Source organism: Haliotis cracherodii, unplaced genomic scaffold (assembly GCF_022045235.1).
Source record: "Haliotis cracherodii isolate W230 unplaced genomic scaffold, xgHalCrac1.p SCAF_4, whole genome shotgun sequence".
Classification (NCBI taxonomy): Eukaryota; Metazoa; Mollusca; class Gastropoda; order Lepetellida; family Haliotidae; genus Haliotis; species Haliotis cracherodii.
The window spans coordinates 33,676,259-33,700,565 of NW_027266297.1; the positions used below are offsets into that span (position 1 = coordinate 33,676,259).

The 24,307-nt window shown below is 41.4% G+C and overlaps 1 protein-coding gene across 3 annotated transcripts in view; it reads left to right on the forward strand.

Moving 5' to 3' along the window:
* The first annotated feature begins 1,600 nt into the window (after positions 1-1,600).
* The window catches only part of LOC139480383 (mediator of RNA polymerase II transcription subunit 23-like), a 58,794-nt gene continuing 36,087 nt past the window's right edge, over positions 1,601-24,307 (forward strand). Inside the window, exons 1-12 of one of the 3 annotated variants that reach the window (XM_071263448.1) lie at positions 1,601-1,861; positions 3,535-3,654; positions 5,872-5,996; positions 6,643-6,754; positions 7,009-7,107; positions 8,035-8,139; positions 9,098-9,167; positions 9,571-9,683; positions 10,291-10,386; positions 11,628-11,828; positions 13,011-13,097; positions 23,703-23,905. In XM_071263448.1, coding sequence (XP_071119549.1) covers positions 1,808-1,861; positions 3,535-3,654; positions 5,872-5,996; positions 6,643-6,754; positions 7,009-7,107; positions 8,035-8,139; positions 9,098-9,167; positions 9,571-9,683; positions 10,291-10,386; positions 11,628-11,828; positions 13,011-13,097; positions 23,703-23,905 — 1,385 coding nt within the window. In that variant the 5' untranslated portion in view covers positions 1,601-1,807. The remainder of the gene's footprint in view (positions 1,862-3,534; positions 3,655-5,871; positions 5,997-6,642; positions 6,755-7,008; positions 7,108-8,034; positions 8,140-9,097; positions 9,168-9,570; positions 9,684-10,290; positions 10,387-11,627; positions 11,829-13,010; positions 13,098-23,702; positions 23,906-24,307) is intronic. The other 2 variants (XM_071263449.1, XM_071263450.1) reach the window with 2 other exon arrangements.

Consider the following 24,307-nt stretch of genomic DNA (forward strand, 5'->3'; position numbering starts at 1 on the left):
GGAAAAATGATTTGGGATGACAAATAGAATCTAACCCAAGTGTCTTTTGATCAGTTACATTCATAATTCTCCTCCGAGCTTGCGGTCAATTTCTACACGTGAGACCATTTTTGGTTCTATGTTAGGAGTAAATACAGGGTGTAGGATCTATCACCTAGAAGATTAGAAAAAAACATGATTACAATCCTCCCCAAAGACCATGTCTCTATTTGTACGACGCTGCCAAATGCGTGTCCATATGTGTAAGGGGTGGTGGGGTAGTCTAGTGGTTAAAGCGTTCGCTCGCCACGCCGAAGACCCGGGCTCGATTCCTCACCTGAGTACAATGAGTGAAGCTCATTTCTGGTGTCCCTCGCCGTGATATTGCTGGAGTATTGCTAAATGCGACATAAAACCATACTCACTCACTCCATATGTGTACATTAACCTGCGACCCGTGAAGATCCGTGATAGAATAGGTGCTTGCCGTAAAAGGCGACTATGCTTGTCGTAATAGACGACTAAAGGGATCGGATGGTCAGGCTCGCTGACTTGGTTGATGCATGTCATTGTATCCCATTTGCGTGGGTCGATGCTCATGATGTCAATCACTGGATTGCCTGATCCGATTATTCACAGTCTGTCGTCATACAGCTGGAATATTGCTGAGTGCGGCGTTAAACAACAAACACACAAAACATTAACCTGACCAATGGAGCAAACGTGTCACGGTATAGGTGATACCTCTTGGAAATCACACAATGAATTTAATGGACCTTAAATGGCTGTAATATATTCAATAATAATGTGTAAATATACTGTATTCGTGAGTAAAGATATGATTGTGTATGTATTACAACTTTTATTTCGTTAATGAGTTTCCGTGTGAAAGAGATGACTATATACTCTTTCATTGAGAATTGCCCACACTAACACTGGAATGACCCACACTGACCCTGTTGCGATTGTAGTTTGGGTAAGGGCATATCAATTTAGCATCTTTAACATGTTCATTGTTTTATCTGAGTAAACGGACGGTTGCGTTTGTATTTGGAAACAGTCAGTTATTTCAGATTAATATAGTTATATATGTCCACACATTTATTATTTAATTATTCAATAACCAGCGTTCACGTTTTATTCTACTGTACTGATATCAACTTGACGGATATCTATAAATGTGAGATGTTAATTTGCTTGTGTTAATGTCCTGATATCAACTTGACGGATATCTATAAATGTGAGATGTTAATTTGCTTGTGTTAACATTCCGGGGAAAAAGAAGAATTTGACAGCTACTTTTTAATGGCTGGCTATTATACCGTGCATGTATGGCTTTTGTTGTAAATACAGTACATGCTATTTTATGTTAACATAACATTTTCGCGCGAGCATGTATGACTCATTGCTGATACGTATATATAAATATCTCTCAAACTAATTTTTTTTTGGAAAGAGAGATTAACTCATCGTATCCGGTTTCCTCTCGAACATGAGTGTACATTGTCAGGGAAAAAAACTTATTTCTCAATGACATTTTTCTCAATTTCGTTTTTTTTTTTGTCAAAACAACCTTCTTCAATTATCACAATACGTAGTGGTTAACTAGTTAGGTATTTTGAAATGTCACAATCAATATTACATTAGTGCATGAAGCACACAGAAGCGGAAGCAGAGACTTTCAAGATGGCGGCAAAACAAAGTTTGCACAAAAGCGAAATTTTGAAAACGTGAAAGAAATGATTGCCGAACGCGTGATGCACGATATTCTTTGCCCAATCTGTTCTAACCCAATGTACATTGCTACTATTTGAATTGTATTATCAAGATGAGTGGCAATTCTGTCGAAGAACGAGTCACTGATGTAATATCGGACTTGCTGGTAAGCAAAACAAATGCTTGCATTGTTTGTTTCCGGCACCGCCGTGATAGAGGTCGGAAATAACAGTACCATTTCAATATTCATCTTAACTTCGAAAACGGATTCAGTACTCGTGATAGTAGTGCTACACTAAATTGTCCTTTTTATTCTTATTTTTTTAGGGGTAATTAGCACACGCCAGTAGTATCATTTGGGTGTTTCCCCACTATGCTATTGCTGAAATATTGTCCAAAACACCACAATACTATTTTCATTAATTCTCTAATTGTGTGGTTAAAATGTAGAAATATAATTAACACGAAAACTATTTTTTATCCCATGACATACACTCTTTACTAAGCCATGTGCCCACTTTCTGGTGAAAATTGACATATTTGGCCAACCACAGAATTAAAGACTTTACACCAGCAAACTTTGTACATCTCATAATCAATATTATATTATTATTATATATTATTATATTCAGAAGGGAGTTAATAAGCTGATCCACCCGTATCCCCTGCATGGGTTGGGGCAACATAACCCCAACTTTACATAAACTATTTTTTTCAATAGTCCAGCTAAGTACTATTTTAAGCACCCCCGACCAATTTCTATGCCAATCTGTAAGTAATCTTTTTAAGCACTCCCATATAATATATGATTACATATTTTCTTGAGTATATTACACTTTTGTTACTGAAAACAGCAGCACAGGAGGGGTATATAATTGCCCAGTGAAAATGGTTTTGGTTTGATCAACATTTGAACTAATAGCTTAGTCCTCTTCTGCTCATTCTCTGAAAATAGATTTAACTTGTTTATGGTTTTAGTAAACACTTCCCTTTGTCAATTGTCTAAGCACCCAGGGCGCTTATTACAGCAAATAAGATAGTTAAATTTAAATCTGTTTGACTGTGCTGATTTTACACACATATAATGGCAATGAATGATGGTGAATATGACCACATCTGGTAGACCTGTTCAAGTTTATATCTGTGTCATTGTTGACAACAAATGATTTGTCTTATCCAGACTTGATTATTCCCAGTCAACCCGTGAAGATCCGGGGTAGAATATTTCTTTCCATACCTTAAAAATCGACTATACTTGTCGTAAGAGGTGACTAATTGGATCGGATGGTCAGGCTCACTGACTTGATTGATGCATGAAATTGGCACTAGTCCTGTTGTCCTTGCCAAACTGCCAAATAGTTAAGGTATCATAATGACTAGTAGACATTTGCCCTTTTTAAGGGTTTTGCTATTTGTTATTATTATAAGGAATAGTGGACTAAAAATGTTAGTTTCTACCGCTGCATTGTATACCAATTGCATGGATCGATGCTCATGATGTCAATCACTGGATTGTCTGGTTCAAACTTGATTATTTACAGACCACTGTCCAATAGATGGAATATTGCTGAGTGACATTAAACAAACAAACAAATCATTCACAGTCCACCATGATGTGTCAGCATTATTGCTGACTGATTGTAACATCATTCACTCTCATTTTACTCACTCACACTCCTAGTACCTTTTGACCTTCACCTTCACCACTGCCAGTTATATTGCTGTTACAACTAGTTGAGAAAAGGTTCAGTTGGTCGGTTAGAGTTTAGTTTGCTGCACATCTTTTGAACTGAACATGATAAAATTCAAAGTTCACTTGACAATTTGATTGTTTTACAGAGAAGTCATGCCATAGAGGAGGCTTTCTGCAACATTATTGTTCACAGTGAAGAAACCGATGCATGGAACAGCAAGTACAGTGGGGAGAAACTGAAGAAGCTATGGCAGACAATTCCACAGGTTAGTTTACTGTACAGCAGATAATGCCATATGTTAATTTACTGTACAGCAGATAATGCCATATGTTAGTTTACTGTACAGCAGATAATGCCATATGTTAGTTTGCTGTACAGCAGATAATGCCATATGTTAGTTTACTGTACAGCAGATAATGCCATATGTTAGTTTACTGTACAGCAGATAATGCCATATGTTAGTTTACTGTACAGCAGATAATGCCATATGTTAGTTTACTGGATAGCAGATAATGCCATATGTTAGTTTACTGTACAGCAGATAATGCCATATGTTAGTTTACTGTATAGCAGATAATGCCAAATGTTAGTTTACTGTACAGCAAATAATGCCATATTTTAGTTGACTGTATGACAAACAATACCATAGGTTAGTTTTCTTAATACTGCATGACAGACTGTACTATAGTTACTTGCATGGCAGACTGCACACAGGTATAGGCTCCCAAATGAAGCATATTTCACATGTTCCTGATTTTTTAATAATTGTTATTATACTGTGAGAACTGTTTGCTTTTAATAACTGTGCTTGAAACCCAATACATAAAGTTCCACAAGAGCTGGGAAACTACTCTTTAATCTTCTCATCACTGAATATTCAAAAACACTTTTCAAACCAACCAGATGGCAGGGTATGACTAAGAACCAATCAGAGTCCTTCTGTAACACATGGTGAATATGTGAACAAATGGCAGGTCCCATAGTGTTTTAGATTACTAGGGGGCGGTCGGGTAGCCTAGTGGTTAAAGCGTTCGCCTGTCACGGCGAAGACCTAGGTTCGATTCCCGACATGGGTACAATGTGTAAAGCCCATTTCTGGTGTCCCCAGCCGTGATATTGCTGGAATATTGCTAGAAGCGGCGTAAAACCATACTCACTCACTCATTAGATTACTAGGCTCACTGAAATATTTGCAGCAAAAGGACTGTTCTAAATAAAAGGTTCAGGGAAAATCCTTGCATTGGCAGCTCCATTGTTCAAATGTGGAACTTTATTGTCAGTGCAATCTTGTTATAATTCTTTTTATCTGAAAGTTTCTAGAGCAAATTCCCATGTTACATGGATACATGACTACATGAATACACGACTACATGAATACACGACTACATGAATTCACGACTACATGAATACACGACTACATGACTTCATGAATACACGACTACATGAATACACGACTAAATGAATACACGCCTACATGAATACATGACTACATGAATACATGACTACATGACTACATGAATACACTACTACATGACTACATGAATACACTACTACATGACTACATGAATACACTACTACATGGATACACGACTACATGGATACATGACTACATGAATACACGACTACATGAATACACTACTACATGAATACACGACTACATGACTACATGAATACATGACTACATGAATACACGACTACATGAATACACGATTACATGAATACACTACTACATGAATACACTACTACATGGATACACGACTACATGGATACATGACTACATGAATACACGCTACATGAATACACTACTACATGAATACACGACTACATGACTACATGAATACATGAATACACGACTACATGAATACACGTCTACATGAATACATGAATACATGACTACATGAATAAACGACTACATGAATACACGACTACATGAATACACTACTACATGACTACATGACTACACGACTACATGAATACACGACTACATGAATACACGACTACATGACTACATGAATACACGACTACATGAATACACGACTACATGAATACATGACTACATGAATACACGAGTACATGAATACACGACTACATGAATACACGACTACATGAATACATGACTACATGAATACACGACTACATGAATACATGACTACATGAATACACGAGTACATGAATACATGACTATGTGAATGCACAACTGTATGAATTATCCCTACTCATTATGTAACCTAGTTGATATCATGTTAGGGGCGGTCGGGTAGCCTAGTGGTTAAAGCGTTCGCGCGTCACCCAGAAGACCAGGGTTTCATTAACCGACATGGGTACGATGTGTGAAGCCCATTTCTGGTGTCCCCCACCATGATATTGCTGGAATATTGCTAAAAGTGCCATAAAATCATACTCACTCACTGATATCATGTTACATACAGAACATTTGACACATGCTGTGGCATTGCTATTAATTGTGTCTAAATTGTTCCAGGAATCACAAGACATCGGACTACGTACGTTTGTAGACTTGTTGCACCGCCAGTGCAATGCCAGCAGAGTGAATCTCCTGTGTGACCTGCTGGAATCAATGGTGGAGAATTGTGTCGTAGCTCCAAGGTACTGAATAGGCATCAAACTTGAAGGGAATCAAGCATTACGCACATGGTTATATCACAACAATCAGTGGTTGTATTAACGGTTGTGTCATGTCTTGGGAGGTTAATAACCCATTTATTGTCCAGTGTGTTTAGTATGAATATGACTACTGACCTTAAAGGAATTAAAGATTCTCAAGTGAACTCATATTTGAACTCTTCAGACCTACAAAACAGTTTTAAAAAATTGAAAATTGCCAATGTGATAAGTCATTTAAGATATTGTCTGCACTGTTGCTCTCCATCTTGGTGCCTGGTTATGTTTTTAGTTTTGTCAGCACCATACCCCTGCTCATGGATTTCGCCAAAGTGGTAAATGTCTGAGACCTGCATCACTTTGGGCTTTCCTCCCACATTAAGCTGACATGCCGTGATATGACTCGAATACTTAGATAGACACAATTTTATGGATAACAACTTCTTTAATACTGTGAAGTACTCACAGTATTAAAGAAGTTGTTATCCATAAAATTGTGTCTATCTTGTCATCCGTCAACTTCTAAGCAATGCCTATCAAACAATTTTGACTGGAATACTGTAAAAAGCGGCGTTAAACCCAACTCACTCACTGGTGCCTGGCGTGTGAGCAATAACTTGCATTGTTCCAGGTCTATCTGTGAGGCTTTGCTGACCCGCGAGGGACTGAGCTACAGTCAGCCTCTGTTGTGGAATGCTACTTTCAAGCTGATCAGGAAGATTATAGGAGGGGTGGATTACAAGGTGAGTACAAGAAATGGTAAGAGTACATTAAATATTGATTACATTATATGGTATTGATGACATTAAGTGGCACTGATTATAATAAAGTAGTATTGATTTCATAAAATGTCACTGAATTCTGGAAATCGGGAAATTAATTGTTTCCTGTCACATCAGTCTTATCAGCTGTCGTGTGGAGTGCAAGAAAACGATAGAAGTACAATGTTGTGACAATGGCGTGGTTTTCAGTTTGTTGAACTGTCTCTCTTGGTTAGGGTGTGCGAGATCTTTTGCGGGTGATCCTGGACAAGTTGCAGAATTCCCTGCCGTCAGACAATGTGGCCGTCCAGCCAGAGGTGGAGGTGGTCACAGATGTGAGTATTCCGATCCTTGTCGTCCTGACCAGACTCACAGGGATAACGCTTGTCAACCCAGTACCTTCAGATGCTTACATGATTTCTAAACCCAATGGGGCACTGGGCACAGACAAGTAACAGGGGTCATGGGTGCCAGGGAAGTTGGATATTCTAGCAAATTTGATTTTTGATCTAACAACACTTTGGATATTTGGTTCCTCAATATTTATGATATGTTGTCTAGAGACTACATCTTTGATTTGTAAACAGCTCTTATTGCAAAGTCTGAACCATGAGAACATGATACACAGTCCTCCTTCAAGGCTTTTGCTCTGTAGTTAATTGTGCCGCTAAACAAAGATCTGAGGACATCCCATTACGGGTCACGTCAGACTGATCTTTCGCGAACTCTGACCGACCAATGGAATTACTGACAAGAAGTTGACATTAGCCAATCAGAAGGCAGCTTTCTCGGGTTTTACAGCACTAATTTCAAATTGGCGACTATGCTTCAAAACATATTTTGACAAATTCTCGCTTAAAAATTTTAAACCTGAACAAAAGAACATTCTCAAATGGCTAATATATGGTCTAGATTGTATAGATTCAGTCGTTAAGCCCGTAACTATCGTTTGGATTACCCTATTTTAAAGTGATGTGACCCTTAATGGGATTTCCTCAGATCTTTGTTTAGCGGTAGCGAGAACTAAGATCTGATTTTAATGAGATTGGGTAACTTTAAACCGTTCAGTCTACAGCAACTGAGAGGTTATGACAAGTCATCCTCACCATGCTTAAGGTATTCCATGAAAGACTGAAGAACTTGGTGCTCATTATGTGATGGACACTGGGATGGAAAGATTTTCTCCATTTTTTTTTTACCATGTTCTGGGCATCATTCAGTGGAAGAACCCAAAAAGTAAACAAAATATTTTTTCTCCATAGGTGGTCACATATATCCTGGACAGAAATGCATGTCTCCTACCCGCTTACCTGGCCATTAATGAGATCACCAAAGTCTGCCCTGATACAAGCACCTGGCCACAATGGGTAAGGTCCAGATACCTGTCCTCACAGTCCAGGAGACTTGTGGATACAGAATGCTCTTACTCTTCCTTATTTTGTCAGTTGAGTGAGTGAGTGAGCTGGGTTTAACACTGCTTTGAACGTGTTCCAGTAATATCACGACGTGTCAGCTTTATGTGGAAGGAATGTCTGAAGTGATGTATGTCTCAGATGTTTACCACTTCGGTGAAACCCATGAGAATGGTATGGTGCTGACAAACCTAGAAACATAATCGGGGCGAACCATGATTCGAACCCACAATGATAGATTTCTGGCGTGCCCAAGGGACACAACTCTGCGCTGTAAATGGCAGTTCCTTCAACTACTGGGCAGGTTGAGTAGATTGATTGTGTGTCATTGTGGCTCAACGATGTGGATCATTGCTCCTAATATCAATCTCTCTTTTGTCTTGTTCAGACTTAATTATTTACAGGATGACATACCGAAATACAGTAAACTACGCTTATAAGGAACTCAAAGTGACCACTTATTTTAGTTCGTTATAACCGTAGTTCGTTATAAACATATATACAGCATATATACATCAAATGGCCGGGACTAAAAATAAGTTCGCTATATCCGTCAGTTCATTATAAGCGGGTTTGTTATAATCGTAGTCTACTGTACAACAAATGGCCGGGACTAAAAATAAGTTCGCTATATCCGTCAGTTCATTATAAGCGGGTTTGTTATAATCGTAGTCTACTGTACAACAAATGGCCGGGACTAAAAAATAATTTTGTTTATCAGTCAGTTTGTTACAAGCATGTTCATTATAACTGTAGTTTACTGTACTACCAAATGCAGTGGTAAATTGTTTTAGACAGCTCATAATGCCATCATTTTATGTATTGGTACTAGAGGTGTCACTGATCAGTTCTGTACAGTAACCAACTATCAGATGTTGGGGCAGCATTCTCAATCATATTTCATGTTTTGCAGAGCATGGGGAAGATGTTGTCGAGTTTTGTGGACAGTTTCCGACCAGCTGCTCAGATGGTCTCCATTGCAGGTGAGATACACACACAAGGCATATAGAAATATGCAACAAGAGAAGAAAAAATGAAATAATTTACGACAAGTGTCATGATGTGAAACGACCCGTGAAGATTCCGGGGTAGAATAGGTCTTCAACAACCCATGCTTGCCATAAAAGGTGACTATGCTTGTCGTAAAAGGCGACTAACGGGATTGGGTGGTCAGGCTCGCTGACTTGGTTGATGCATGTCATCGATCTCAATTGCGTGGATCGATGCTCATGATATTAATCACTGGATTGTCTGGTCCAGACTCGATTATTTACAGACAGCCGTCATATAGCTGGAATATTGCTGAGTGCGGCGTTAAACAACAAACCAACCAACCATGATGTGAAACATTCAAGAAAACAATACAATGTGTTTCTTGTATCCCAGGGCGAAGTCACCTGCTGCCAGTGGTAGGGCACTCCATGTCCATGAATAATGTATGGCGTCTCAATACCACGACACTTCGCTTCCATCTCAGTGGGCCGCTGCCCTACGACAAGGCAAGTTAAACTACTTTCTTATATTTTACGTGAATTATTCTTGCATTGTGTATTTTTTGGAACTAGTTTTGTATCTGCAGCTGACCGTTCAGGTAAAATTGATGACGCTATTACTTTGGAAGTGTAACACATAATGAGAGCTCTAAAATAGTCTTGTTGTGCTGGTTCATGATTTTGTCAGTTTTTGATTTTAGCTGTTATTTGATTAAAGTTTTTGAACATGGTTTGTTAAAACAATAAACATGATAAAGAGATGAAGTGACAATGATAAGTGTATGTCCATTTTAAATCAAGATGTAAACATGTATTGAAGCCTTTTGGTCTTAGTAACCCTCAACTCCCAAAATACCACAATCAGATCCTAAATTACATTCTGAAATCATAAACATAAAACATGATTTTAAAAATCAGAAGCATGGTGAAACAGAGAAACCGGTAAAGTTAACAGAGATTTTATTTCAAATTCATAGATTCATTCATCAAGGAAACATTAAAAACTGCACTGTTTGGTTTGCCAGTTTATTGTTTTTCTTTGGTTTTGGTATCTGAGTCCTTGAGTAAAAGGTTTAAGAACATTGGCCGTGTGACATCCATGTTATCCCGGCAGGCTATTCAGGACCCCCAGACAAACCTGCTGAGATACGTGCTGGAGCAGCCCTACTCCCGCGAGATGGTGTGCAACATGCTGGGCCTCAACAAACAGGTCAGCAGCTCGTGTTTTTATTAGTTTGTTTGTTGTTTAACGCCTCACTAAGCAATATTCCAGCTATATGATGGCGGTCTCTAAATAATCGGGTCTGGACCAGACAGTCCAGTGATTGACATCATGAGCATGGATCTGCTCAATTGTGATATGATGATATGCTTCAACCAAGTCAGCAAGCCTGACCAACCGATCTCGATAGTTGTCTCTTAGTCTTACGACAAGCACAGTTGCCTTTTGCGGCAAGCATGGGTTGCTGGGGCATCTATTCAAGTCGAAAAACATAAGTTCTCACTGAAATATCTACACTGTATCATTTAGTATTATGTGTATGTTTTATCTGTTAAAAATGTTCACACCCATCAGTTATGAGTATGTGAGAATATTTTTGTTAGTTTATTTATCCATTATTTTGATATTAATTGGATGTTTACAGATGAATATTGTCTGGTTTTGGTGAGTCAGTGAACTGTGATTAACGCTGCAATATTTCAGTTATACAAAATATGTGAGCTTAATGTGGGAGTAAAGCCTGTCTTCAGACATTTTCCACTTTGGGGAGATTCATGGGTATTGGTGTTGTGCATAATCAGGATAAACCTGTGAGTAAAAACCCACGACAAAGTTCCACAACTGTATCAAAGACCCGGGTTCAATTCCCCACATGGGTACAATGTGTGAAGCCACGTCTTGTGTCCACACAATGGTATTGCTGGAATAATATTAAAAACGGGGACTGTGGGGTGGCCTATAGTTAAAGCATTTACCCATCATGCCAAAGACCCGGGTTCAATTCCCCACATGGGTACAATGTGTGATGCCACGTCTTGTGTCCACACTATGGTATTGCTGGAATATTGCTGGAGTATTGCTAAAAGCAGCGTAAAACCATACCCACTCACTAATCTTTCAATTTAGACAAACAGCATGCATTGTTTTTCTTTTTGCTTGAAGGTTTGTTAATAAAACCAGTTATTAGACTCCAGCGTGCACCAGTTCATGTTAATTATGGGGGCGGTCGGGTAGCCTGGTGGTTTAAGCGTTCGCTCGTCACACTGAAGACCCGGGTTTGATTCCCGACATGGGTACAATGTGTGAAGCCCATTTCTGGTGTCCCCCGCCGTGATATTGCTGGAATATTGCTAAAAGCGGCGTAAAACCATACTCACTCACTCATTATGCAAAGATTCACTATCAGTAGTCACAGTATTGCATTCAAGTCCTTCAATGTTCTGTATCAGGCCAAGCAACGCTGTGAAGTTCTTGAGGACCAGCTTGTGGATCTGGTTGTCGTGGCGATGGAGAGATCAGAATCTGAAGGTGTCAACGATGATGCTGGGTTGAGTCAGTTGCTATGGCAACACCTATCTAGTCAGTTGATATACTTTGTGTTGTTCCAGTTTGCAAGCTTTCCCCACATGGTCATGTCCTTGTATGAAAAGGTGTGTAAATCTTCTGTTATTTCTTATACCTATAGCAAGTTCCTTCTCTCTTTGATCCCATTACACAGAACCCTAAATGTGCCTCTCCGCCAAGGGGGCCCTCTCCACAACACCAGCTCACCAATCAGAGTTACCTCCACTTGAACCCTCACTTTACTTCTCATCGAGCAGTCCAAACATTAGACTCAAAAGTTGTTGTTATTGTATAATATTTCGTTTGTATATGTAGTAACCTTAAAAGAAAGAACAATCTCATTTAAATCAGATCTAAGTTCTCGCTGCCTCTAATCAAAGATCTGAGGACATGCCATCATGAACGTGTCAGAACGACCTTTTGCAAACTTTGATCGACCACTGAAATGACTAACAAGAAGTCGACATCAGCCAATTAGAAAGCAGCTTTCTCGAGCTTTACGGCACTCGTTTCAACCTGGCGACGTCCATTTCAGACTACGATTGAAAAATATCCTCCATTCAAATGTTTATCCCACGGAAGCGAGAGATAGATGGTACTTTTGACGGAATCAGTCGTACGGGACGTAACTGTCTTTCGGAATAGCCTGTGTTAACGTTTTCAAATTTTCATGATTAGAAAACACATTCCGACTGTCACTTTCATGATCTGGTAAGCGGCGCTTTGATTGGTCGGATGAAAGGTTGTTCTGATGTGACTGTAATGGGATGTCCTCGGATCTTTGTTTTGCTATAGCGAGAACTAAGATCTGATTCAAATGAGATTGCTACATATACAACAAGCATGAAATACTCATATTCCTTTCCAATATGATATCTCAGGTTTTGTGCAAGGCATAAGCCCTCTGGAAACGAGCACAACTGCCATTTATAGGCTAAATCAAAGTCCTTGCCATAAAATCTTGAAAAATATATTTTTTTTTAAATCCTAAACTACCAAAAGGCTCCAGTTTACCACAAGACCTGTCTATGTGCCTTTTTTCTTTTAGAAATTAGTTTTAAGGTTTAATTGAAGAATAGGTATAATGTGCACATATCCTTAAGTCAAATAAATTTGGCTTGGTTGCTTTACTGTGGTAACTCTTTATAATTCCCAGTTATGATATAACTTGTCCAGTACTTGTCCACGATAGGTTAGACACACTGTAGACAAGCGTGACCTTGTGGAACTCATGACATTGCCTTACAGTCCCATCCCTCTTGTTTCAGCTGAAAGGAAAGAACCTAAAGAAGGGGCGAGACCACCTGATGTGGGTTCTGTTGCAGTTCATCTCCGGCAGCATACAGAAAAACCCTGTAAGTATTGTTCAAGCCAGCAATCTAGTGTATGTCTTGGTATACACATTCTAGTGGGTTAAAGCCAGCAGTCTAGGATATGTCTTGGTATACTCAGTGTTGTGGGTTAAGGAAGCAGTCTAGGATATGTCTTGGTATACTCAGTGTTGTGGGTTAAAGTCAGCAGTCAAGGATATGTCTAGGTATACACAGTGTTGTGGGTTACAGCCAGCAGTCAAGGATATGTCTTGGTATACACAGTGTTGTGGGTTAAAGCCAGCAGTCTAGGGTGTGTCTTGGTATACACAGTGTTGTGGGTTAAAGCCAGCAGTCTAGGATATGTCTTGGTATACTCAGTGTTGTCGGTTACAGCCGGCAGTCAAGGATATGTCTAGGTATACACAGTGTTGTGGGTTAAGGAAGCAGTCTAGGATATGTCTTGGTATACTCAGCGTTGTCGGTTACAGCCGGCAGTCAAGGATATGTCTTGGTATACACAGTGTTGTCGGTTACAGCCGGCAGTCAAGGATATGTCTTGGTATACACAGTGTTGTCGGTTACAGCCGGCAGTCTAGGATATGTCTAGGTATACACAGTGTTGTGGGTTAAGGAAGCAGTCTAGGGTGTGTCTTGGTATACACAGTGTTGTGGGTTACAGCCAGCAGTCAAGGATATGTCTTGGTATACACAGTGTTGTGGGTTAAGGAAGCAGTCTAGGATATGTCTTGGTATACTCAGTGTTGTGGGTTAATGTCAGCAGTCTAGGATATGTCTTGGTATACTCAGTGTTGTCGGTTACAGCCGGCAGTCAAGGATATGTCTAGGTATACACAGTGTTGTGGGTTAAGGAAGCAGTCTAGGATATGTCTTGGTATACTCAGTGTTGTGGGTTAATGTCAGCAGTCTAGGATATGTCTTGGTATACACAGTGTTGTGGGTTACAGCCGGCAGTCTAGGGTGTGTCTTGGTATACACAGTGTTGTGGGTTAAAGCCAGCAGTCAAGGATATGTCTTGGTATACACAGTGTTGTGGGTTAAAGTCAGCAGTCTAGGGTGTGTCTTGGTATACACAGTGTTGTGGGTTAAAGCCAGCAGCCTAGGGTGTGTCTTGGTATACTCAGTGTTGTCGGTTAATGTCAGCAGTCTAGGGTGTGTCTTGGTATACACAGTGTTGTGGGTTAAAGCCAGCAGTCTAGGGTGTGTCTTGGTATACACAGTGTTGTGGGTTAAAGCCAGCAGTCTAGGATATGTCTTGGTATACTCAGTGTTGTCGGTTACAGCCGGCAGTCAAGGATATGTCTTGGTATACACAGTGTTGTGGGTTAAGGAAGCAGTCTAGGATATGTCTTGGTATACTCAGTGTTGTCGGTTACAGCCGGCAGTCTAGGATATGTCTTGGTATACACAGTGTTGTGGGTAGCAGCCGGCAGTCTGGGGTATGTCTTGGTATACTCAGTGTTGTCGGTTAAAGTCAGCAGTCTAGGATATGTCTTGGTATACACAGTGTTGTCGGTTAAAGTCAGCAGTCTAGGGTGTGTCTTGGTATACTCAGTGTTGTCGGTTAAAGCCAGCAGTCTAGGATATGTCTTGGTATACACAGTGTTGTGGGTTAAAGTCAGCAGTCTAGGATATGTCTTGGTATACACAGTGTTGTGGGTTAAGGAAGCAGTCTAGGATATGTCTTGGTATACTCAGTGTTGTCGGTTACAGCCGGCAGTCTAGGATATGTCTTGGTATACACAGTGTTGTGGGTTAAGGAAGCAGTCTAGGATATGTCTTGGTATACACAGTGTTGTGGGTTAAGGAAGCAGTCTAGGGTGTGTCTTGGTATACTCAGTGTTGTCGGTTAAAGCCAGCAGTCTAGGATATGTCTTGGTATACACAGTGTTGTGGGTTAAAGTCAGCAGTCTAGGATATGTCTTGGTATACACAGTGTTGTGGGTTAAAGCCAGCAGTCTAGGATATGTCTTGGTATACTCAGTGTTGAGGGTTAAAGTCAGCAGTCTGGGGTATGTCTTGGTATACACAGTGTTGTGGGTTAAGGAAGCAGTCTAGGATATGTCTTGGTATACACAGTGTTGTCGGTTACAGCCGGCAGTCTAGGATATGTCTTGGTATACACAGTGTTGTGGGTTAAAGTCAGCAGTCTAGGATATGTCTTGGTATACACAGTGTTGTGGGTTAAAGCCAGCAGTCTAGGATATGTCTTGGTATACACAGTGTTGTGGGTTAAAGTCAGCAGTCTAGGATATGTCTTGGTATACACAGTGTTGTGGGTTAAGGAAGCAGTCTAGGGTGTGTCTTGGTATACTCAGTGTTGTCGGTTAAAGCCAGCAGTCTAGGATATGTCTTGGTATACACAGTGTTGTGGGTTAAAGTCAGCAGTCTAGGATATGTCTTGGTATACACAGTGTTGTGGGTTAAAGCCAGCAGTCTAGGATATGTCTTGGTATACTCAGTGTTGAGGGTTAAAGTCAGCAGTCTGGGGTATGTCTTGGTATACACAGTGTTGTGGGTTAAGGAAGCAGTCTAGGATATGTCTTGGTATACACAGTGTTGTCGGTTACAGCCGGCAGTCTAGGATATGTCTTGGTATACACAGTGTTGTGGGTAGCAGCCGGCAGTCAAGGATATGTCTTGGTATACTCAGTGTTGTGGGTTAAGGAAGCAGTCTAGGATATGTCTTGGTATACACAGTGTTGTGGGTTAAGGAAGCAGTCTAGGGTATGTCTTGGTATACTCAGTGTTGTGGGTTAAAGTCAGCAGTCTAGGATATGTCTTGGTATACACAGTGTTGTGGGTTAAAGTCAGCAGTCTAGGATATGTCTTGGTATACACAGTGTTGTGGGTTAAGGAAGCAGTCTAGGGTGTGTCTTGGTATACTCAGTGTTGTCGGTTAAAGCCAGCAGTCAAGGATATGTCTTGGTATACACAGTGTTGTGGGTTAAAGTCAGCAGTCTAGGGTGTGTCTTGGTATACACAGTGTTGTGGGTTAAGGAAGCAGTCTAGGATATGTCTTGGTATACTCAGTGTTGTGGGTTAAAGTCAGCAGTCTAGGATATGTCTTGGTATACACAGTGTTGTGGGTTAAAGCCAGCAGTCTAGGATATGTCTTGGTATACTCAGTGTTGAGGGTTAAAGTCAGCAGTCTGGGGTATGTCTTGGTATACACAGTGTTGTGGGTTAAGGAAGCAGTCTAGGATATGTCTTGGTATACATAGTGTTGTCGGTTACAGCCGGCAGTCTAGGATATGTCTTGGTATACACAGTGTTGTGGGTTAAAGCCAGCTGTCTAGGGTGTGTCATGGTATACTCAGTGTTGTGGGTTAATGTCAGCAGTTTAGGACATGTCTTGGTATACACAGTGTTGTGGGTTAAAGTCAGCAGTCTAGGGTGTGTCTTGGTATACACAGTGTTGTGGGTTACAGCCGGCAGTTTAGGACATGTCTTGGTATACACAGTGTTGTGGGTTAAAGTCAGCAGTCTAGGGTGTGTCTTGGTATACACAGTGTTGTGGGTTAAAGTCAGCAGTCTAGGATATGTCTTGGTATACACAGTGTTGTGGGTTAAAGTCAGCAGTCTAGGATATGTCTTGGTATACACAGTGTTGTGGGTTACAGCCGGCAGTCTAGGGTGTGTCATGGTATACTCAGTGTTGTGGGTTAATGTCAGCAGTTTAGGACATGTCTTGGTATACACAGTGTTGTGGGTTAAAGTCAGCAGTCTAGGATGTGTCTTGGTATACTCAGTGTTGTGGGTTAATGTCAGCAGTTTAGGACATGTCTAGGTATACACAGTGTTGTGGGTTAAAGTCAGCAGTCTAGGGTGTGTCTTGGTATACTCAGTGTTGTCGGTTACAGCCGGCAGTCTAGGATGTGTCTTGGTATACACAGTGTTGTGGGTTAAAGTCAGCAGTCTAGGATATGTCTTGGTATACACAGTGTTGTGGGTTAAAGCCAGCAGTCTAGGGTGTGTCTTGGTATACACAGTGTTGTGGGTTACAGCCGGCAGTCTAGGATGTGTCTTGGTATACTCAGTGTTGTGGGTTAATGTCAGCAGTTTAGGACATGTCTAGGTATACACAGTGTTGTGGGTTAAAGTCAGCAGTCTAGGGTGTGTCTTGGTATACTCAGTGTTGTCGGTTACAGCCGGCAGTCTAGGATGTGTCTTGGTATACACAGTGTTGTGGGTTAAAGTCAGCAGTCTAGGATATGTCTTGGTATACACAGTGTTGTGGGTTAAAGCCAGCAGTCAAGGATATGTCTTGGTATACACAGTGTTGTGGGTTAAAGTCAGCAGTCTAGGGTGTGTCTTGGTATACACAGTGTTGTGGGTTACAGCCGGCAGTCTAGGGTGTGTCTTGGTATACACAGTGTTGTGGGTTAATGTCAGCAGTTTAGGACATGTCTTGGTATACACAGTGTTGTGGGTTAAAGTCAGCAGTCTAGGGTGTGTCTTGGTATACACAGTGTTGTGGGTTAAAGCCAGCAGTCTAGGGTGTGTCATGGTATACTCAGTGTTGTGGGTTAATGTCAGCAGTTTAGGACATGTCTTGGTATACACAGTGTTGTGGGTTAAAGTCAGCAGTCTAGGATATGTCTTGGTATACACAGTGTTGTGGGTTACAGCCGGCAGTCTAGGGTGTGTCTTGGTATACACAGTGTTGTGGGTTAAAGTCAGCAGTCTAGGATATGTCTTGGTATACACAGTGTTGTGGGTTAAAGCCAGCAGTCAAGGATATGTCTTGGTATACACAGTGTTGTGGGTTAAAGCCAGCAGTCAAGGATATGTCTTGGTATACACAGTGTTGTGGGTTAAAGTCAGCAGTCTAGGATATGTCTTGGTATACACAGTGTTGTGGGTTACAGCCAGCAGTCTAGGGTGTGTCTTGGTATACACAGTGTTGTGGGTTAAAGCCAGCAGTCAAGGATATGTCTTGGTATACACAGTGTTGTGGGTTAAAGCCAGCAGTCAAGGATATGTCTTGGTATACACAGTGTTGTGGGTTAAAGTCAGCAGTCTAGGATATGTCTTGGTATACACAGTGTTGTGGGTTACAGCCAGCAGTCTAGGGTGTGTCTTGGTATACACAGTGTTGTGGGTTAAAGTCAGCAGTCTGGGGTATGTCTTGGTATACTCAGTGTTGTGGATTAAAGTCAGCAGTCTAGGATATGTCTTGGTATACACAGTGTTGTGGGTTAAAGCCAGCAGTCAAGGATATGTCTTGGTATACACAGTGTTGTGGGTTAAAGTCAGCAGTCTAGGATATGTCTTGGTATACACAGTGTTGTGGGTTAAAGTCAGCAGTCTGGGGTATGTCTTGGTATACTCAGTGTTGTGGGTTAAAGTCAGCAGTCTGGGGTATGTCTTGGTATACACAGTGTTGTGGGTAGCAGCCGGCAGTCTAGGATATGTCTTGGTATACTCAGTGTTGTGGGTTAAAGCCAGCAGTCTAGGATATGTCTTGGTATACACAGTGTTGTGGGTTAAGGAAGCAGTCTAGGGTGTGTCTTGGTATACTCAGTGTTGTGGGTTAAAGTCAGCAGTCTAGGATATGTCTTGGTATACTCAGTGTTGTGGGTTAAAGTCAGCAGTCTGGGGTATGTCTTGGTATACTCAGTGTTGTGGGTTAAGGAAGCAGTCAAGGATATGTCTTGGTATACTCAGTGTTGTGGGTAGCAGCCGGCAGTCTAGGATATGTCTTGGTATACACAGTGTTGTGGGTTAAGGAAGCAGTCTAGGATATGTCTTGGTATACACAGTGTTGTGGGTTAAGGAAGCAGTCTAGGGTGTGTCTTGGTATACTCAGTGTTGTGGGTTAAAGTCAGCAGTCTAGGGTGTGTCTTGGTATACTCAGTGTTGTCGGCTACAGCCGGCAGTCTAGGATATGTCTTGGTATACTCAGTGTTGTGGGTTAAGGAAGCAGTCAAGGATATGTCTTGGTATACTCAGTGTTGTGGGTAGCAGCCGGCAGTCTAGGATATGTCTTGGTATACACAGTGTTGTGGGTTAAGGAAGCAGTCTAGGATATGTCTTGGTATACACAGTGTTGTGGGTTAAAGCCAGCAGTCTAGGATATGTCTTGGTATACACAGTGTTGTGGGTTAAAGCCAGCTGTCTAGGGTGTGTCATGGTATACTCAGTGTTGTGGGTTAATGTCAGCAGTTTAGGACATGTCTTGGTATACTCAGTGTTGTGGGTTAAAGTCAGCAGTCTAGGATATGTCTTGGTATACACAGTGTTGTGGGTTAAGGAAGCAGTCTAGGATATGTCTTGGTATACTCAGTGTTGTGGGTTAAAGCCAGCAGTCTAGGATATGTCTTGGTATACACAGTGTTGTGGGTTAAGGAAGCAGTCTAGGATATGTCTTGGTATACTCAGTGTTGTGGGTTACAGCCGGCAGTCTAGGATATGTCTTGGTATACTCAGTGTTGTGGGTTAAGGAAGCAGTCTGGGGTATGTCTTGGTATACTCAGTGTTGTGGGTTAAGGAAGCAGTCTAGGATATGTCTTGGTATACTCAGTGTTGTCGGTTACAGCCGGCAGTCAAGGATATGTCTTGGTATACACAGTGTTGTGGGTTAAGGAAGCAGTCTGGGGTATGTCTTGGTATACTCAGTGTTGTGGGTTAAGGAAGCAGTCTAGGATATGTCTTGGTATACTCAGCGTTGTCGGTTACAGCCGGCAGTCTAGGATATGTCTTGGTATACTCAGCGTTGTCGGTTACAGCCGGCAGTCAAGGATATGTCTTGGTATACTCAGCGTTGTCGGTTACAGCCGGCAGTCTAGGATATGTCTTGGTATACTCAGTGTTGTGGGTTAAGGAAGCAGTCTAGGGTGTGTCTTGGTATACACAGTGTTGTGGGTTAAGGAAGCAGTCTAGGATATGTCTTGGTATACACAGTGTTGTGGGTTACAGCCGGCAGTCTAGGATATGTCTTGGTATACACAGTGTTGTGGGTTAAGGAAGCAGTCTAGGATATGTCTTGGTATACTCAGCCTTGTCGGTTACAGCCGGCAGTCTAGGGTGTGTCTTGGTATACTCAGTGTTGTGGGTTAATGTCAGCAGTCTAGGATATGTCTTGGTATACACAGTGTTGTGGGTTAAGGAAGCAGTCTAGGATATGTCTTGGTATACTCAGTGTTGTGGGTTAAAGCCAGCAGTCTAGGATATGTCTTGGTATACACAGTGTTGTGGGTTAAGGAAGCAGTCTAGGATATGTCTTGGTATACTCAGTGTTGTGGGTTACAGCCGGCAGTCTAGGATATGTCTTGGTATACTCAGTGTTGTGGGTTAAGGAAGCAGTCTGGGGTATGTCTTGGTATACTCAGTGTTGTGGGTTAAGGAAGCAGTCTAGGATATGTCTTGGTATACTCAGTGTTGTCGGTTACAGCCGGCAGTCAAGGATATGTCTTGGTATACACAGTGTTGTGGGTTAAGGAAGCAGTCTGGGGTATGTCTTGGTATACTCAGTGTTGTGGGTTAAGGAAGCAGTCTAGGATATGTCTTGGTATACTCAGCGTTGTCGGTTACAGCCGGCAGTCTAGGATATGTCTTGGTATACTCAGCGTTGTCGGTTACAGCCGGCAGTCAAGGATATGTCTTGGTATACTCAGCGTTGTCGGTTACAGCCGGCAGTCTAGGATATGTCTTGGTATACTCAGTGTTGTGGGTTAAGGAAGCAGTCTAGGGTGTGTCTTGGTATACACAGTGTTGTGGGTTAAGGAAGCAGTCTAGGATATGTCTTGGTATACACAGTGTTGTGGGTTACAGCCGGCAGTCTAGGATATGTCTTGGTATACACAGTGTTGTGGGTTAAAGTCAGCAGTCTAGGATATGTCTTGGTATACTCAGTGTTGTGGGTTAAAGCCGGCAGTCTAGGATATGTCTTGGTATACTCAGTGTTGTGGGTTACAGCCGGCAGTCTAGGATATGTCTTGGTATACACAGTGTTGTGGGTTACAGCCAGCAGTCAAGGATATGTCTTGGTATACACAGTGTTGTCGGTTACAGCCGGCAGTTTAGGACATGTCTTGGTATACACAGTGTTGTGGGTTACAGCCAGCAGTCAAGGATATGTCTTGGTATACACAGTGTTGTGGGTTAAGGAAGCAGTCTAGGATATGTCTTGGTATACACAGTGTTGTGGGTTAAAGTCAGCAGTCTAGGATATGTCTTGGTATACACAGTGTTGTGGGTTACAGCCGGCAGTCTAGGGTGTGTCTTGGTATACACAGTGTTGTGGGTTAAAGTCAGCAGTCTAGGATATGTCTAGGTATACACAGTGTTGTGGGTTACAGCCAGCAGTCTAGGATATGTCTTGGTATACACAGTGTTGTGGGTTAAAGCCAGCAGTCTAGGGTGTGTCTTGGTATACTCAGTGTTGTGGGTTACAGCCAGCAGTCTAGGATATGTCTTGGTATACACAGTGTTGTGGGTTACAGCCGGCAGTCTAGGGTGTGTCTTGGTATACACAGTGTTGTGGGTTACAGCCAGCAGTCTAGGATATGTCTTGGTATACACAGTGTTGTGGGTTACAGCCGGCAGTCTAGGGTGTGTCTTGGTATACACAGTGTTGTGGGTTAAAGCCAGCAGTCAAGGATATGTCTTGGTATACTCAGTGTTGTGGGTTACAGCCGGCAGTCTAGGATATGTCTTGGTATACACAGTGTTGTGGGTTAAAGTCAGCAGTCTAGGATATGTCTTGGTATACACAGTGTTGTGGGTTACAGCCGGCAGTCTAGGATATGTCTTGGTATACACAGTGTTGTGGGTTAAAGTCAGCAGTCTGGGGTATGTCTTGGTATACACAGTGTTGTGGGTTAAGGAAGCAGTCAAGGATATGTCTTGGTATACTCAGTGTTGTGGGTTAAGGAAGCAGTCTAGGATATGTCTTGGTATACACAATGTTGTGGGTTAAGGAAGCAGTCTAGGGTGTGTCTTGGTATACACAGTGTTGTGGGTTAAAGCCAGCAGTCTAGGATACCCAGGATATGATCTAGTAGGACTTGGTCACCAGACCTTTGCCACAACAGCTGCTCTGTCTGAGATATGTACCAATAAATACTTGTAAAGGCTGTTGCTTGTCTCACGGAAGTCCTGAGTTTTATTCCCTCTATTGGTACAATGTCTGTTCCCTGTATTGACATGGCTGGAATATTTCTAAAAGCTGCTTAGAACCCTACTCACTTTTTCTCCCATCTTAACTACATTATTGCAGACATTCATTGTTTAAGTCCAGAGGACTAGTGCACAATAACGTCATAAGTCCTTCTGGTTTGTAGCTAGTCCTAGACAATTGTGCCATAATCAAAGCATGGAAAACTGGCAAAGTGTCATGACCCTCAAATGTTACTAGACATTGACAACTACCATCAGAATTGTAGTATTCTAAGCCCATTTTAGTAGTCTTGGGCCAGCAGACTAGCGTGAACTTAAAAAGCTGTTATGCTTCTCAGCACTCAAGGACGGTTTGGTTTGGTTTGTTGTTTAACGCCGCACTCAGCAATATTCCAGCTATATGACGGCAGTCTGTAAATAATCGAGTCTGGAACAGACAATCCAGTGATTAATACCATGAGCATCGATCAAAGCAATTGGAATCAATGACACGCATCAACCAAGTCAGAGAGCCTGACCACTCGATCCCGTTAGTCGCCTTTTACGACAAGCATAGTTGCCTGTTACGGCAAGTATGGGTTGCTGAAGACCTATTCTACGAGTGTAGATGATTAGGGTGATGTATATGTTGCAGACTGTTGCAAGCGGGGGCCGGGTGAGCATCCACACAAAACATTACACAATTAATTTTGATAGTTACATGATTAGTTTTGTTTATTTCGTAACAGCTTCACACTATTAGATTGTCATTGTTTGATGTTTCCAGACGGGAACGAAATCTCAAGGAATGAGAATATCTTTCCCATTAATTTTTTGTTGTGTTGACAGAGAAACACTTTATGCAAGAAGGTCTTGCTGTTGTCAGAAAGATTTTTCTGATCATTTTAAATTAACATTCTAACATTGTTTTGTTTTCTTTTAGTATTTCAAGTATTCTAAATAGTTGATGAAAATTATTTCCCCATTTGAAATGGTATAGGTTGCATATTTTCATTAAAGGGAAGTATTTAAGTTTGATATAGTAAAGAGGAACTAATCGTTAACCATGGGAGTCACATGGGTACATATTTTACAAAAAAGAGGTGACATTTTTGTATTCATATTTCAACCTTGAACGTGATTTCTAAGATATAGATACTCCATGCATCATGTACATGTACCATGGCAGCAATAATGCTGGGATTTATCCAGACCTGCTCAGAGGCTGATATAAAACATCACAATTTGGAATTTCCAATTCATGAATAACTAATTATATGGCTTAGTAACCTATATTTCACTGATTACAGAACTCATAAAGAGGAAGAGGTTTTACCGCACTGTTATATATTGTTGCATTGAATGCAATCTTAAAATACAATGTTAGAATACCTCTGAATTTAAGAAAGTAAGAACTTTATTGAACAAAAGTGAATTTTCTCCTTTTGTCTGCCGGGGACATTAAGTCTAGAAACCTGGTTAAATTCCTGAAGTGTGACATGTCTGTATTTGTTCCGACCTGTGCAGCTTGCTGACTTCCTCCCAGTGATGAAGCTGTATGACCTCCTGTACTCGGATGACCAGCTGATCCCCATGCCCGATGTGACCAAGCCCCGGTCAACACACGCTCTGGCCAGCACCTGCATCTGGATACACCTCAACAAGAAGGCTGAGAGTGACAAACAGAGGCTGCAGAGACCCATACCGTATGGTCTAAGAACACATCTCGAGTAAGTCAAACCAACACCGTATGGTCTGAGAACACATCTCGAGTAAGTCAAACCAACACCGTATGGTCTGAGAACACATCTCGAGTAAGTCAAACCAACACCTTATGGTCTGAGAACACATCTCGAGTAAGTCAAACCAACACCGTATTGTCTGAGAACACATCTTGAGTAAGTCAAACCAACACCTTATGGTCTGAGAACACATCTTGAGTAAGTCAAACCAACACCTTATGGTCTGAGAACACATCTCGAGTAAGTCATACCAACACTGTATGGTCTGAGAACACATCTTAAGTAAGTCATATCAATGCCTTATCGTCTGAGAACACATCTTGAGTAAGTCAAACCAACACCTTATGGTCTGAGAACACATGTTGAGTTAGTCATGGACAACACGTTATG